This window comes from Euleptes europaea, chromosome 6 (assembly GCF_029931775.1).
Source record: "Euleptes europaea isolate rEulEur1 chromosome 6, rEulEur1.hap1, whole genome shotgun sequence".
Classification (NCBI taxonomy): domain Eukaryota; kingdom Metazoa; phylum Chordata; class Lepidosauria; order Squamata; family Sphaerodactylidae; genus Euleptes; species Euleptes europaea.
The window spans coordinates 92,140,299-92,157,308 of NC_079317.1; the positions used below are offsets into that span (position 1 = coordinate 92,140,299).

General features: G+C 45.7%; 1 protein-coding gene across 1 annotated transcript in view; it reads right to left on the reverse strand.

Moving 5' to 3' along the window:
- The window catches only part of LSP1 (lymphocyte specific protein 1), a 69,812-nt gene extending 57,691 nt beyond the window's left edge, over positions 1-12,121 (reverse strand). Inside the window, exon 1 of the mRNA XM_056852143.1 lies at positions 12,029-12,121. Within this exon, the coding sequence (XP_056708121.1) occupies positions 12,029-12,087 (59 nt within the window). The 5' untranslated portion in view covers positions 12,088-12,121. The remainder of the gene's footprint in view (positions 1-12,028) is intronic.
- Between the last annotated feature and the right edge of the window lie 4,889 nt (positions 12,122-17,010).

The following is a 17,010-nucleotide window of genomic DNA, read 5'->3' on the forward strand; positions in this document are numbered from 1 at the left end:
ATTCTACCTGCTTTTTGACCGTAGGTGGGCTTAACAAGAAAATTTACTCCTGCAGGTCAAGCCTATATAACTTGTAACAAAAAAGGTGTCACTTAACATTTTATACAAAAATTGTTGTGACTGATTTCTGACGTGAACATAGTCATTATGGAAGAAGAGGAGGAGGAAGAAAAAGAAGAGGAGGAGGAGGAGTTGGTTTTTATACCCCACTTTTCTCTACCTTTAAGGAGTCTCAAAGCGGCTTACAACCACCTTCCTCTCCCCTCCCCCCAATCGACACCTTGTGATGTAGGCGGGAGTGCGAAGGTTTTGAGAGAACTGTGACTAGCCCAAGGTCACCCAGCAGGCTTCATGTGGAGGAGTGGGGAATCAAACCTGGTTCTCCAGATTAGAGTCCACCGCTCCTAGCCACTATACTATGCTGGCTCTCCTACACCACGCTGTAGAAAGGTGCATGTCTCCAAACAGTTGGAAACATACATGCATATCAACCATGTTTATCTAAACTAATATTTCCTTGAATTCTTATTTATTGCAACAAACACCGATGTAACATTGGCATAACTCTGAAAGTGTTAATGTTTAGGGGTCAGACAAAGATTTGTAAATGTTTTTGTTGACTGTTTATGTTTTGTAATTTTGTCCTAGACCTTGACTGTGACTATGATTCATCTGTGATTATTTTGTTGTCCTGTGATTTATCTGTTGCTTATTGTCATTTATTTTATTGACTTTATGATATGTTACTATTCTGTTGTCAGCCACTTTGTACAATAGGTCTGGAAAATCAGGGTATACATATTACACCCTGGGGAGGGGCTGTGTCTCAGTGGTAGAGCATCTGCTTGGCATGCAGAGGGTCCCAGGTTCAATCCCCGTCATCTCCAGTTAAAGGGACTAGGCAAGTAGGTAATGTGAAAGACCTTTACCTGAGACCCCGGAGAGCCACTGCCAGTCTGAGTAGACAATACTGACTTTGATGGACCAAGGGTCTGATTCAGTATAAGGCAGCTTCATGTGTTCGTGTATTATTAATATCTAAATAAAAGATAAAAGTGTGAAGTGGCCCTAAAATGGAATCAAAGGTAGGCTTTGTCCACTTTGTCCACTTTCAAAGGTTGGCTTTGTCCAACGGTAGGCTTTGCCTCCTTTCTGACCCTTGGAAAGAGGCTTTACATGAACACATCTACCAATGTAATTTGCATCTCAAAAGCCTGGCATTTGGGAAGTGCCCATCAAGCTAAGGGAACCCAGAACAGGCATTGCCATTGCTGGGAGACCTTATTGCTGCCAACTGTGTAATTAACTAGAAATGACACTTGGGAAGAATGGACAATTATCATCTTATCTAACTCTCGCCTTCCCTTCCAGTGTCTGCCCAGGGTTGTTAAACAGAGTCTTTGTTTGAGAGTGAATTGCTGCAAGTTGCTTTATCCTAATTTATAATACGTAAACAATGACAACAGTGCCTAGTACTTCTGGGAGATTTCATACCACTGAGTTCCTGAGCAAGGCTTCCCTTTAGCCTCTCTGTTCCTATGCTGGAATCAACTCACTCACCCTCATGTTACATTTTTGCACAGTGAAGTAATTCCGTTTATGCTTTCCTCAACAGTGCCATCCATTCATCCTCCTGTATTAGCCTACCAAAGCTATAGGGTTGCCAACTGCCAGGTAGTAGCAGGAGATTGAAACAGTTATCAATGAATTAGCAGCCCATTTTGGGAGTGGGGAAATCTGAAATTGTAAGCTTCGTTGCATATTTGAAGGCTGAAGAAGCCACTTTTTGTGGCGATAGTGCTGTTGTATATCCAGAAAGGCATTTCCTCCGATTTGCCTGACTGCGCAAGCATCCAGCAGCAAGCCAATCCGACTTTATTGGACATTGTTTCTTTAGCACGAACATTATGAAAATATTGTGATTGTTTGCTGTATTGTCCGCTCGCTAGCACAATTTGTGCTTGTTTTGTGATCATTGTTGCTTGTTCTTGTTGCCATTTTTTCCATTGTGTACACATTTGTCATTGATGTTTTTGATTTGTGCTTATTATACTGTCATTTTGACCCTTTGGTGTTGCAATACACTATTACCATTGTTTGCAGAGCCGACTACTGTTTGTAATTACAACTGCCAGGTAGTAGCAGGAGATCTCCTGCTAATTCAACTGATCTCCAGCCAAAAGAAATAAGATCACCAGGAGAAAAATGGCCGCTTTGGCAATTGGGCTCTATGGCATTGAAGTCCCTCCTCAAACCCCACCCTCTTCAGGCTCCGCCCCCAAAATCTCCCACCAGTTGAGAAGAGGGACCTGGCAACCCTACAAGGCTACAATCCTCCAAATATATTCCAGAATAATTCCAATGGTAGGGTTGCCAGGTCCCTCTTTGCCACTGGCGGGAGGTTTTTGGGGTGGAGCCTGAGGAGGGTGGGGTTTAGGGAAGGGAATCCAATTGCCAAAGCAGCCATTTTCTCCAGGTGAACTGATCTCTATTGGCTGGAAATCAGTTGTAATAGCAGGAGATCTCCAGCTCGTACCTGGAAGTTACACACACACACATATATATATAAAACAAAGTATCACTGATGCACTGGATATGAAAGTTTTATGTGCAAAAACCAGGAGCAAAATCAAAAAGTCAAGATATTCCTGTACAGCAGCAACAGACTTCTGATGAAGCTAATGCAATTAGCGAAACAAGGATAAGATTCGTGAAACCTTGTAAACTTGCATAGATTGTTGCAACTTGTATAAATTGTTTTGTTGCGTGACTGGAATCTCTTGTTAGAAACCACGTTTTTGAAACCACATAAAACTTTCGTATCCTGTGCATCAGTGGTAATTTTTGTTTATATATGTGTGCGTTCCAGGTACCACTCCCCTTTTTGTATTGTATACTTAGTGCCTGGAGGTTGGCAACCCTATCCAATGGTTTCAAATGTGAAGAGACTAAGGCAACGAGTTTCAAGCCCAATTTTAGAGTAAGAGCCTCCATGGCTTTCACTCTCCTCTAAATTATTGAATGGGCATTTTCAAAGGATTTTGAGGTGAGCCTTTGGGGAAAAAACACATGGGTATCTCCTCTGCCACTTTCATTTTGCGGCATTATCTACCCATGCTAGGTTGCCAACTCCGGGTTGGGAAATACCTGGAGATTTTTGGGGTGGAGCCTGAGGAGGGTGGGGTTTGGGAAGGAGTGGGACTTCAATGCCATAGAGTCCAATTGCCAAAGCAGCCATTTTCTCCAGGTGAACCGATTTCTATCGGCTGGAGATCAGTTGTAATAGCAGGAGATCTCCAGCTAGTACCTGGAGGTTGGCAACCCTAATCAATGCTCAGATTTGTGTTCCCTTCATTGGGTGAATTTGATAACAAATCCAAATGGTTCATTTAGCCTACACAGCAGGTTCATCACAGATATGTGCCTTATATCCTGCCCAAAAGAAAAAAGAAAAAATCTGGGCCCTTTCTTTCTATTTACCAGATCCACTGCAGATTCTTATAGGACATATTCACAAGTGACCCCGTGATGGCACTTTTTAAAAAAAGTTTTAAAGGTGTCATTTTTGTATTTTGCTAATGGGGGATAGAAAATGGACAAAAGCCATTTTGAAAACTGAATGTATATTTTAGTTAACACAACGCAAGTGTACCTGAATATCGTGACTCATGAAAGATTAGGCCTCAACAAATTCGTTAGTATTCAATAATACTTACCGGTATTTGTTTTGGCTACAGCTAGTCCTCTGGAATTTGATTCTAGCTAAAATAGGTTTTTTAGGAGGCCCGTGGTGCAGAGTGGTAAGTTGCAGTACTGCAGTCCAAGCTCTGCTCACGACCTGCGTTCGATCCCGACGGAAGTCATGTTCAGGTAGCTGGCTCAAGGTTGACTCAGCCTTCCACCCTTCCGAGGTGGATAAAATGAGTACTCAGCCTGCTGGGGGTAAAGGGAAGATGACTGGGGAAGGCACTGGCAAACCACCCCGTAAACAAAGTCTGCCTAGTAAACGTCGGGATGTGATGTCACCCCATGGGTCAGGAATGACCCAGTACTTGCACAGGGGACCTTTACCTTTTTAAACAGGTTTTATGTTAAAATTTCAGATGTGACCCAAAAGCAATATACAGTTCCATCCTAGGCACAGTTACATTCTCCTAAGCCTATTGACTTCAGTGGACTCAGAAAGGTATAACTGCGGTTAGGATTACACTGTTGAACATCTGTTGTGAAGAAAATCTTAAGATGCAGACAGCTGATTTGTGTGCCAGTTTCTTTAGCTGTTTCATTAGAAGATGAAGATGTGCAATTTTGCTCCAAAGTCAAAACTCTTTTAAAAATGTTTTTGACTGTATTTATTTTAGCTGATCAGCTGATTAGTTGGATTACTGATTTTTTTCTTTGCCTATGGTAGCTCAGAGTGCTGGATAAGCAGATTTAATTTCTCTACTTTGCCCTCTGTACAGCTATACGTCACGCCTCATGATCTGAGCAATGCCTTTTTTAACCTTGTAAATAATGAGTTGCCACGTGACCACTGGAAAAGGAGATTTGTTTGCTTTGTAGTTCATCCCATTTTTTAACCCTGCAATGTTCACTCTCTACCTAAGGCTCTTATAATGCCTTGCAAGATTTTTTTTAAAAAGTTTTTTATTGTGTTTTAAGATTAATGCTGAAATTATAGATATAAAAATGATATTTTTAAGATTACAGTTTTATCCTCATGTTTCCAGCAGATTGAAAGTATAGTACAGAAAGGATAACGTGTCTGCTTCATCCCAGAAAAGCACTGCATTTGGCAAAATTTCAAAACTCATACTGAATATATGTACCTTTCCTAGGAAATAAATGCATGCTATATTTCACGCAAGATATTTGGATGCAGCTTTAAATATATATGTGGGCATCCGCTTCTTTAAAAAGTCACATCAGAAAGGAAGCATAGAGACTCTTACTTTACAAAAACCTATGCTACAATCGCTAAGCCTTTAAGGTTATGTAGGATTCTGAAGAGGAGGCTTGGTAGGAGGATATAACATGCTACAATTGTTAATCATTTTAAGGGTTAAGGAAGAAGCCTCCCAATTCTGCCTCCATCTTACAGATCTGCAATCCAGCAGTCTATCTAGTCCAGCATCCTTTTTAACACAGTGGCCAACTGGCTAGCCACGGAGCTAGGGCACGGAGGCCAAGACCTCTCACTAGGGTTGCCAGTAGGGTTGCCAGGTCCCTCTTCTCAACCGGCGGGAGATTTTGGGGGCGGAGTCTAAAGAAGGGCGGGGTTTGGGGAGGGGAGGGACTTCAATGCCATAGAATTCAATTGCCAAAGCGGCCATTTTTCTCCAGGTGATCTGATCTCTATTAGCTGGAGAGCAGTTGAATTAGCAGGAGATCTCCTGCTACTACCTGGCAGTTGGCAACCCTAGTTGCCAGTAGGGTTGCCAGGTCCCTCTTCGCCACCGGTGGGAGGTTTTTAGGGCAGAGCCTGAGGAGTTCTGGGTTTGGGGAGGGGAGGGACCTCAATGCCGTAGAGTCCAATTGCCAAAGCAGCCCTTTTCTCCCGGTGAACTGATCTCTATCGGCTGGAGATCAGTTATAATAGCAGGAGATCTCCAGCTATTACCTGGAGGTTGGTAACCCTAGTTGCCAGCTCTGGGTTAGGAAATACCTAGAGATTTGGGGGTTTGGGGAGGGGAGGGACTTCAACGCCATAGAGTCCAGTTGCCAAAGCGGCCATTTTCTCCAAGCCAACTGATCTCTGTTGTCTGGAGATCAGTTGTAAAATCAGGAGATATCCAGCCATCACCTGGAGGTTGGCAACCCTATCTCTCACTGACATTGACTCCTAGCACTGGTGTTCAGAGATTTACTGCCTCTGGATGTGGAGGTTACCTAGGGTTGCCAACCTCCAGGTACTAGATGGAGATCTCCTGCTATTACAACTGATCTCCAGCTGATAGATCAGTTCACCTGGAGAAAATGGCCGCTTTGGCAATTGAACTCTATGGCATTGAAGTCCCTCCCCAAACCCTGCCCTCTTTAGGCTCCACCCCCAAAATCTCCCGCTGGTTGCGAAGAGGGACCTGGCAACCCCACTAATGCATAGGTCACCTCTCACAAGGCAAAAATCCTTTCAGTTCCTCTCTCTTGCTTTGTTCTTTACCCCATAGGTCAGGTCTGTCACTTCCTTTGGTGTGCGGCTGATAGAAGGTTCAGGAAGCTAAATGAGGCAGAGGGATGATTAAAATGTCCAATTGGCATTTGCTTGGAATCTGCGAGAGATTAGGGGATTGTGCAGGCCTGGCATGCCAAACTCATTTATCACACAGCCAGTGATTAATAGACAAGGAAGAGAAAACCAACTCCTGTCTCCTCTACGTCTTTAGAATTATTCTACTCAGGACTGAGAGCTTTTTTTTTTTTTTTAAGTAGATTTGGCTAAGGACTGGCTCGCACATACCAGCGGAGCACACTTGCTAACTTGCTGCTTGATGTGTGAACTGCTTCAATTGACAGACAGTGAGGTTAGGGTGGGTTCTATGATGGCTCATTCATGCGCACATGATAACATTTCATGCTGCCATCATCCAGTGATGGACATTCACATGTGAATCAGTTCTGAGAGGCATCACAAGCCGCTTCTTTCCCTGTGCTCCAGCACAACTCTAAAGGTAAAGGTCCCCTGTGCAAGCAGCGGTTCCTTCCTGACCCATGGGGTGACTTCACATCCCGACGTTTACTAGGCAAACTTTGTTTACGGGGTGGTTTGCCAGTGCCTTCCCCAGTCATCTTCCCCTTACCCCCAGCAAGCTGGGTCCTCATTTGACCGACCTCGGAAGGATGGAAGGCTGAGTCAATCTTGAGCTGGCTACCTGAAACCAACTTCCAGAGCTTTTGATGGCAGTACTGCAGCTTTCCACTCTGGGGCACGAGGCTCCGTAGCACAACTCCAAGACCCAATTTAAAAATTATGTCAGGCATTTAAAAAAAAAAAAAAAAAAGGTATGTGGGGTTGCATGCAGCAAGTAGTACACGTAACTTAAGCCATAGTTCCTACATGTGCAGTGGTAGTATGCTAGGAATGTGTGGCTGGTGGTACACTGTGCTGGCATGTTCATGTCACAGAGGCATCATGTTGCAGAGGCATCAACAACCCACTTTAAATGTGGCACTAATCGTTTATTTATTTAAAACATTTATATCCCTCATCCCCTCAGACTCAAGGTGGCTGACAGAGCAGCAACCAGGTTGTGCGGATTCAAATTCTAAAAGTCCAAACTTAATACACACATTAAAAAGCAAAGGTAGTCAGTCCCCTGTGCAAATACCAGGTCATTACTGACCCATGGGGGCCATAACATTACGACATTTACTAGGCAGACTGTGTTTACAGGGTGCTTTGCCTATGTCTTCCCAAGTCATCTACACTTTACCCCCAAGAAGGAAGGAAGGCTGAGTCAATCTTGAGCCGGCTACCTGAAACCGACTTCCATCGGGATCGAACTCAGGTCATGAGCACAGCTTTGACTGCAGTACTGCAGTTTACCACCCCGCGCCATGGGGGCCTAAGAATACCCATTAAAATATACAAATTACAAATTTAAAAGCTATCAGAATTCAAAATACAAAAACAAGCAGGACTAGAATGAGCCCAGCCAAATTGTCTGAAATAATTTCCTGTCCACCCAATGCTCTTTGGAAGAAGACTGCCCCATATGTCTTCCTAAATGTAGCCAATAAAGGGCCCTTCCTCACCAGCTCTGGTAGGCCATTCCAAAGGATCAAGCCTACCATGGAAAAAGCCCACGGTCTGGATATAGTCATATGGATAATCCTAAGGGAGGGCACCTTAAGGTGGGAGCTTTCTGAAGAATATAATGGATGTAAGAGATGTAGTCTGATAATCACATGGAATTCTGCACAGGTAGAATTTATTTTTAGCATACTCAAAATCATGTTTAAGCTAGGCCTAAAAGACCACGAATACACATTAAAGCCTGGCAACCTCTTTGTTAGGGTTGCCAACCTCTAGGTACTAGCTGGAGATCTCCTGCTATTAGAAGTGATCTCCAGCCGATAGAGATCAGTTCACCTGGAGAAAATGGCCGCTTTGGCAATTGGACTCTATGGCATTGAAGTCCCTCCCCTCCCCAAACCCCACCCTCCACCCTCAAAACCTCCCGCCGGTTGGAAAGAGGGACTTGGCAACCCTACTCTTGGTGCTTCAATCAATAGTGACCACACAAACATCCATCATTGCCGTTCCTACGCCCTGTTTTTGACACACTATAACCGGCTGTGGTATATCTGTTAGAGATGCTTGATAATAAAATAATCTGCTGGTGCTGCTTGCTGAACCGGATGGTCTTCTGAATCCTTCGTGCCTCATGACTTGTCATTGACTTGCAAAGGATTTTTAGCATTATTCTACACAGAGAAGGATGCTTCTACTCAGCTTTAAAAAGGTAAAGGTCCCCTGTGCGAGCACCAGGTCATTCCTGACCCATGGGGTGATGTCACATCCTGACGTTTCCAAGGCAGACTTTGTTTATGGGGTGGTTTGCCAGTGCCTTCCCCAGTCATCTTCCCTTTACCCCCAGCAAGCTGGGTACTCATTTTAGCGACCTCGGAAGGATAGAAGGCTGAGTCAACCTTGAGCCGGCTACGTGAAACCAACTTCCGTTGGGATCGAACTCTGGTCGTGAGCAGAGCTTGGACTGCAGCACTGCAGCTTACCTCTCTGCACCACGGGGCTCAACTTTACATTTGGATAAAAATTGAGCTCTCATTATCTTGCCACCCTGCCACCACCCAGCATTGTTCAGTTTCCTGAGCCTGGCGCCCTGTATTTCAAAAAGGGTTGGAACTGTACGCGACACAGCCCCATTACACTTGGAAGTTATTTACACATCCCAGACCAACTGTGAGTGGTATTATTCCAAGGTGGAATTCCAGGCAATATAGCAGCTTCATGTGCCCCATGCGGAGGAAAGGGTTTCTCTTTCCCATCTCAGATTCTTTTTACTATCTGCCATTAACGAAAACACATCTCTTTAAAAATGTATCATTGAAGGCTATCCAGAGAAAGTTGGGTATGAGGAAATCCAGGTGAAATCAGTAAGCATCTATCTAACATTTTTGGATTATATCTTTCACGGTTGCAATGTTAAAACTCCTGAAAATCAAAGAAGAAGAACAACCCATCTGTTTCTAACAACAAGAAAAGATTGAATGGATTATTGGCCAGATGTCAGTGTAACGTTCATTTAAAGTCAGTTTGAGGTTTCCGAACACAGTTGGACACTGAGTCTCAAGACAGGGCTGTATATCTAGCATAGATCAAGGACAGGCTACACGAGGTTGACATGACAGCTTTGCTTTGTACTTAAAGAGACAGAAGTCCTTGTATTATCTATTGACACAGGGCACTTCTGTAGGTAGAAAAGGAAACTTTAACAGGGCCGTACTATCCGAGCTTTAAGTACCCAAGCCCCTTTTGCCAGAAGCAGCTTCACTGAGGCTACTTTAGTACATGGGCTATAGAGAGACTGCACCTTTGCATAGGATACTAGCCCCTACATTTCATAGTATCAAGAACCAAGGCCATTTGTAAGGCACTACAAAGACGATTTAAGGATGCACATATATTTTCTAGGAATAATGACATCAGATTTTACTTTTGCGGTAATGGTTGTGGTTACCATTTGTTCTCAGATTTGCCCATGGTTTTAGTCCAGTGTCATTTCTCCTGACTTACACAAATATGCTCCTGCCTGTTCTTTAACTTCTGCAATTGTTTGACATCCCTGAGTTTAATCCGCATTGTGACCAACACCGTACAGAGGTTTGTTGGTTGTGCATATTGTATGTGTGAGGGAGGAGGGAATGTCTGTTTTCTTACTCAGCTATCATTCCACTTAGTGGCCCTAATGGGCATGGGGAAGCTGGTCATTTGTGTGTGGGGGGGGTGAGGTGAGTGACACGGCTTGTGTGTGTGTGTAAAGTGCCGTCAAGTCGCAGCCGACTTATGGCGACCCCTTTTTGGGGTTTTCATGGCAAGAGACTAACAGAGTGGTTTGCCAGTGCCTTCCTCTGCACAGCAACCCTGGTATTCCTTGGTGGTCTCCCATCCTGACACGGCTTACTCTATGACAAAAGCTTGCTGAGTTTCCGTCTAGACATTAGGAAGAATTTTCTAATAGTTAGAGCGGTTCCTCAGTGGAACAGGATCCTCGGGAGGTGGTAAGCTCTCCTTCCCTGGAGGTTTTTAAGAAGAGGTTAGATGGCCATCTGTCATGCTGATTCTGTGACCTTAGGCAGATGATGAGAAGGAGGGCATCTTGGCCATCTTCTGGTCACTAGGTGTGGTGGGAAGGTACTTGTGAATTTCCTGCATTGTGCAGGCCGGGGGTTGGACTTGATGACCCTGGTGGTCCCTTCCAACTCTATGATTCTATGATTCTCTAATATTAAGAGTCACCACTGGAACATTTTTAAGCAGTGACCACACAGTATGTGACAATTTCTTTCACGCCTATAGGGTGTACGCTCTAAAGGGGGAGAGTAGTTGTGTGATAGAAGTTGTTATTCTCCATTCCAGAACCATTCACACCAATATATTTATATAATTATCCACTGCAGTATATAGAGCTACAGCTGGATCTGCCTTAGTCAGCCAGTGGAGAATGGGTATTCCCGCTTAAGCTACAGGCACACCACATGGAAATTCAGATCTGGCCAAGCACACCTTGATGGGTCCACTAAATCTGCCATCTAGCTGTGGCTTCTTAAGCCATTCTCAGGTGTAGGCAATGGAACATTGTAACAATTTGCATAGAAACCCGTCCATGAATATAAGCAAATTTATTCTGTCCAGGGGAACTCTGTGGCTGTCATCTGTCCAATCTATAGGTCAACTGACAATCTTACTATTGCCTCACCCCCCCCCCCCATCCCTTCCCAGGATTCAAAATCCTGGATTTAGACTTCAGAGAATTACTAAAACACCACCCTTTCCCAAGGGAAGTGACTCCCCCGACGGACACTTCCGCTCACCTTTTTATTGATTAAGAGAAAACAAACAAATTTGTGCAGAAGAGACCTCTGGGGATCCACCTCTGTGTACAGAAGTTACTCATGCTAGTTAATGATCTATCCCCTTAAAAGCCTTCCCGGTTTAATTTAGAACATCAATTTAGTTGCCCTCCAATTTTGGCTGGCAGTGACCCACTGTCTCCCTCCCAACAATTCTCTATCCAAACGTTAAAACACAGAAACATTTGGGAGCCGGTAGAGCTGCTCTCTCCAAGCAAGATGTGCCCACCAAATGGCAGGCGATCAGCCCAAAAGATTGAGGCCATTTATGCATGGGAGGTTTTGCCTTGGATTTGCTGCTCTCTGGATGCACATCCCCCCCCCATCCAAATCCTTAAACCTCAACCATAAGCCCCCATGTAGAGTTCAGATGGGGAAAAGGTGCATCTACGGCGTGGCAAATCCAAGGCAAAACTTTCCATGCATAAATGATCCTGAGAGTGTCAAGGCGCATCCTAACGTTCGGGATCGAGTCGGGGTTTTCCCTTTGTGCCTCTGGGGGACCCATTCATCAATCCAGAGCCCTCCCCCTCCGCCAAATCCCCCCCCTCCCTCCCAGATCGCATGTCTTCCCTACCTGGAAACCTCAGCCTGCCGAAGGATGCAGCCGCTGCTTTCTTTCTCCCAGTCCAGATACATCGAGGCATCTGTTCCTCCCCGCAGAGTCTATTTATTCATGGAAGGTTTTGCATTGGGTTTGCCACTCTTTAGATGCACCTTCCCCCCCACCCGTATTCTCCAAACTCAACAATAAGCCGCCATGCAGAGTTTTGAGGATTCAGATGGGGAAAATGGGCATCTAGAGAGTGACAGATCCAATGCAAAACCTTCCATAGCGAGCGTCAAAAAGCGCCTTGGCAGCGAGGAGCTAGCCTGTCTGTGGGCTGAGCGCCTTGGAAACAAAGGAATCTTCCCCCGCGGACAGGTAAAGACTCACCTGATGAGATTCTGCAAGCCCTGCTTGTTGGAATTCCGTCTCAGGATCGCGCTGGTCATGGTGGGTGGAAATGAACCCGGGCAGGCGCCGAATTCCTGCGCCCAACCCTCCCCTTTCCTCTCCCTCTCTCGCCCTGCTTTTTCAGATAATCTTGTTAGTTGTTAGCACTGGCTGGTTCCCTCTCTCTCTGTCTCTCTTTCCCTGTTCAGGAAGTTCTGCAGCTGGTTTCCTTTTGTTTCTCTAAGCCCCCTATCCCACTCCCACCCAGCCAAGCCCCCCCTTTGCCTCTTCCACCTCTGCCTTCTCCTTCTCAGCCTAGTGGAAATGTCAGGGAAAAGAGGCTTTCGGAGAGCTTGCGGAAGGGTCCCTCCCTGCTCCCATCTGATCGCTGAATGAACTCAGGGTGAAGTTGCAAGCCCCTCTTCTCTGTCCAGAATGCCTTCCCTTCATTAGGTGTCCTCTTCTCATCTATAAGGGCGCTCTCTCTCTCTCTCTCTCCCTTATGATTTCCATCTGTTTCTCGCCCCCTCCCTTCTTCTTTGTCTCTCCTTCCCTTTCTAATCTTTTCACTATTCGTCGTCCCGTTACATAAAAAGGAACCAAAAGTTCACCGTTCAAGACACGAAAGCTGCTCTTGCGGTGCCACACGTGAAGCTGCCTTATACCGAATCAGACCCTTGGTCCATCAAAGTCAGTATTGTCGACACGAAAGCTGCTCTTGCGGTGCCACATGTGAAGCTGCCTATACCAAATCAGACCCTTGGTCCATCAAAGTCAGTATTGTCTACTCAGACCGGCAGCGGCTCTCCAGGGTCTCAGGCAGAGGTCTTTCCCATCACCTGCTCGCCTAGTCCCTTTAACTGGAGATGCCGGGGAATGAACCTGGGACCTTCTGCATGCCAAGCAGATGTTCTACCACTGAGCCACAGCCCCTCTGCCATCCTAAGAGGAGTTATAGCCCATAGACTTAAAAGCCTGTAACCCTGCTTAAGATGGCACTGCAAGGCATTTACTAGCAAGGGTCCAGCAAACATCTGGGGGTGAAATTTGCTGTTTCTGTGAACTTAGGCAGATCACAAGAGTGAGAGTGGAGAGCCAGCGTGGTGTAGTGGTTAAGAGCGGTGGTTTGGAGTGGGGGACTCTGATCTGGAGAACATGAGTGACAGAGGCTAATCTGGTGAACTGGATTTGTTTCCCCACTCCGCGTTATGAAGCCAGCTGGGTGACCTTGGGCTAGTCACACTCCCTCAGCCCCACCTACCTCACAGGATGTCTGTTGTGGGGAGGAGAAGGGAAGATGATTGTAAGCTAGTTTGATTCTCCCTTAAGTGGTAGAGAAAGTTGGCATATAAAAACAACTCTTCTCCTTCTCCTCCTCCTCCCAGGGTAGTGCCGATTGCTACTTTGGTGTCAGGAAGGAATTTTCCTCTGAGCCAGATTGGCTAAGGGTCCTGGAAGTTGTTCGCTTTCCTCTGGGGATACAGCAGGGGTCAATGGGGGAGTGGAGCAGGGAGGCTGTTGTGAATTTCCTGCGTTGTGCAGTGGGTTGGATTAGATGACCCTTGAGGTCCCTTCCACCTCTATGTTTTGATGCTAACCATAGCTTCCTAGTGCATATGCATACATGAAAACACCAGTGGCATGATTGTCATTTATGATAAGCAACAAGAAAACTGCCCTCATTTCTGAGATGGGACAATTGGTGTAGAGGCGTTGCATTGCTGAGTAATGAAAACATTACTAATCCCGGAGGGGCCCTGAAGCAACATTTTTTTATGAGTGAATTAGTTTTTTTAAGTGTTTGTTATTAAAATAAGGCTTAGTGATACAATCATGAGCCAATGGGTTGAAGTACTTAATATCGACCTTAGAATATGCTCTAATACCCATTTCATATGGCCTCAAAATGTCCCTGTAATTGGTCAAATTTTGAAATTTCAAATGATATTATAAATATCCAAATGGCCCTTGGCAGAAAAAAGGTTCCCCATCCCTGTTCTACCTCTTTATTTGAGAATGAACCAATATATCTGCCAAAGAAAAACCCCACTGAAGAAGATAACAGCGGTTACCCAGACCTTGTTGCTGGTGGGAAGGGGCTCACTGTATGGCCCATTTTCAAGGACTCCACCCCACCATTTTCAAGGACTGCCTCAAGGTCCTTGCAAAGGCAGCAAGGCCCTTTGGACCTTGTTGGATGTTGCCCTATTGTTGGGCCCCCATAACAGTTCAAGCTTCAGAGTCCAAAAAACATAGGTCCGCCACTGCTGATGGGCAACCAACTCTTCTGTCATTCACTATTAAAAGCCATCCATATGCTAAGCACTAGTTTATGTGTAAATGCCAGAGGATGCCTCCAATCTAGTGTTCCGTCATTTCCGAACCATGAGAAAACCACAGGGTATCAACAGGGGAGGGCTATGATGCTTATGCCCTGTTTAAGCTTCCTGGAAGCATCTAGTTGATCTTTGTTAGAAAACTAGACATGTTAGACCTTTGGTCTGCTCACAGAGGGCTCTTCTTACATGAACACATGAAGCTGCCTTCTACTGAATCAGACCCTTGGTCCATCAAAGTCAGCATTGTCTACTCAGACCGGCAGCGGCTCTCCAGGGTCTCAGGCTGAGGTCTTTCACATCACCTACTCGCCTAGCCCCTTTAACTGGAGATGCCGGGGATTGAACCTGGGACCTTCCGCATGCCAAGCAGATGCTTTACCACTGAGCCACGGCCCCATCCTTACGTTCACACTCTGCACCTGCACTAAGAGTTTATCAGGCATCAGATAATCTTAATCTGTTCTTGTCCCATTCTTGCTGAAGTTACAGGCAGAATAGCAGGAGTAATGAAGACTGAACAGCTGCTGCCTGTTCGGTGCCACGTTGTGTCCTTTCCCCATTGAAGAATGTCCTCCATGTTTGCCTGTTACGAAAGAATCATCCTGAAAGCAGGAGGAGTTCCCATGCAGAAGTGCCCAGCTTCAGGCAATGAGAACCCATTCCCCTACCACTATGGGGGCACTCTTAAATTCGATCATACAATAAGCAAGGACACACATATACAATCTCTCGCTGTTTCTCCTTAGAGGAGAGAGAGTGTACAGGACTTAAAGAGCAGAGGGCGGGGTTTGGGGAGGGGAGGGACTTCAATACCATGGAGTCCAATTGCCACAGTGGCCATTTTCTCCAGAGGAACTGATCTCTATTAGCTGGAGATAGGTTGTAAAAGCAGGAGATCTCCTTCTAATACCTGGAGGTTGGCAACCCTATCCCCCCCATCACTAAAGACAGAAATATTCTGGTCTCCTCCATTTCTTTTTCTCTAAAGCTACAGGATATTCAAATCACCTTAACTTCCAGTACACTGTTTTGATGATCCACAGGTTAAGAGTAGAGGCTTTAGGCAGAACTTCTAAAGAGCCCAAGGAAACTATGAAGTATGGAAGCGGAAATAGTGTGGCAAGGAGAAAGTTCTGTTGAAGGGTATCTGGAAGAAGCTAGGTGAACATTTACGATTTGCGGCCGTGGTCACTGAGGGCAGGATAATTGGGGGGGGGGTCAAGGTCATTGTGGCCATGGAGGAGTTGAAAGGAACAAGAGAGAAAGAAGAAGAAGAGTTGGTTTTTATATGCCGACTTTCTCTACCACTTAAGGGAGACTCAAACTGGCTTACAATCGCCTTCCCTTCCCCTCCCCACAACAGACACCCTGTGAGGGAGGTGGGGCTGAGAGATCTCTACCAGAGCTGTGACTAGCCCAAGGTCACCCAGCTGGCTTCATGTGTAGGAACGGGGAAACAAACCCAGTTCACCAGATTAGCCTCCGCCGCTCATGCGGAGGAATGGGGAATCAAACCCAATTCTCCAGATCAGACTCCACCGTTCCAAACCACCGCTCTTAACCACTACACCACGCTGGCAGAAGAGAAGCTAGGTTTAAATACGTTAAAGTATCTATGGCTTCCAATTCAAGGCAGTTTTTAACCAGATGATAGTGCCTAGCTTTGACTTCAAAGTGTTCTGTCTTCTGCATCCTGGCAGCGTAAGGAATTTCATGCGATGAACAGAGACATAAAGCTCTAGAACAGTACAGTTTAGCAGGCATTCCCCTGGAGTTCTCCAAGGGGGCTAAAAGAAGTCGCAATATGCTCCTTAAACTAACTTATATATATGTGGCTATACCCTAAGTCTCCATTCTCTTCAAACAATCTTTCTGGCTTTAAGGGAGTGGCTGCAGGCAGCAATTTAAAAAGCGGAGGCCTAAGAGTTATGGCATCACCAGCAGTGACCGTAACAAAATGCGACCATGGTCCAGCAGTCACCACGTTCTTAATATAGCCTGGTATGCAGCACAATCCATAGCAAGCCGAGGAGGGGCAGAAAGGAATGTAAAAGGCTGGCTTTGATGACAAGGGGGAGTTTGGAAATATGTAATTCTCATCGTAAGCAGGAGAAGTGTGGGGCAGGAAAAGACTAGTCAGCTCAATGGTCTTCACCAGGGTTGGGGAACCTTTCTTCTGCCAAGGGCTAGTTGGATATTTATAACATCATTTGCGGGCCATACAAAATTATCAACTTAAAAATTAGCCTGCTATATTTGGTCAAATACTTAGCCAACAGGCATGACTGGAGACAGCTCCGAGGGTCTACCACGTAGAGCAACTCGCTTTTGAGCTCTGCCGTCCCCAGCTGGGCTCAAGAGATTCAGGCAGGGCAGCAAACACAAGACAGAGTGAGCGACAAGCCGCTCGGGGCTTGTTGGCGAAGGAGATCGGTCCAGTAACGCCCCGCGGGAGGGGGCAGATCGCCAGTCTTAAATCCTTCTGAGCTAGAGATTTGCCAGGACCCACGAAGGGCCAGACCAAATGATTTCGCAGGCATTTTACGGCCCCCGGGCCTGACGTTCCCCACCCCTGGTCTTCACGGAAGAGACTTCGGCCTGTAGTCACACACAGTTGTCTCCACTAGTTAGGCTGGGATGAAC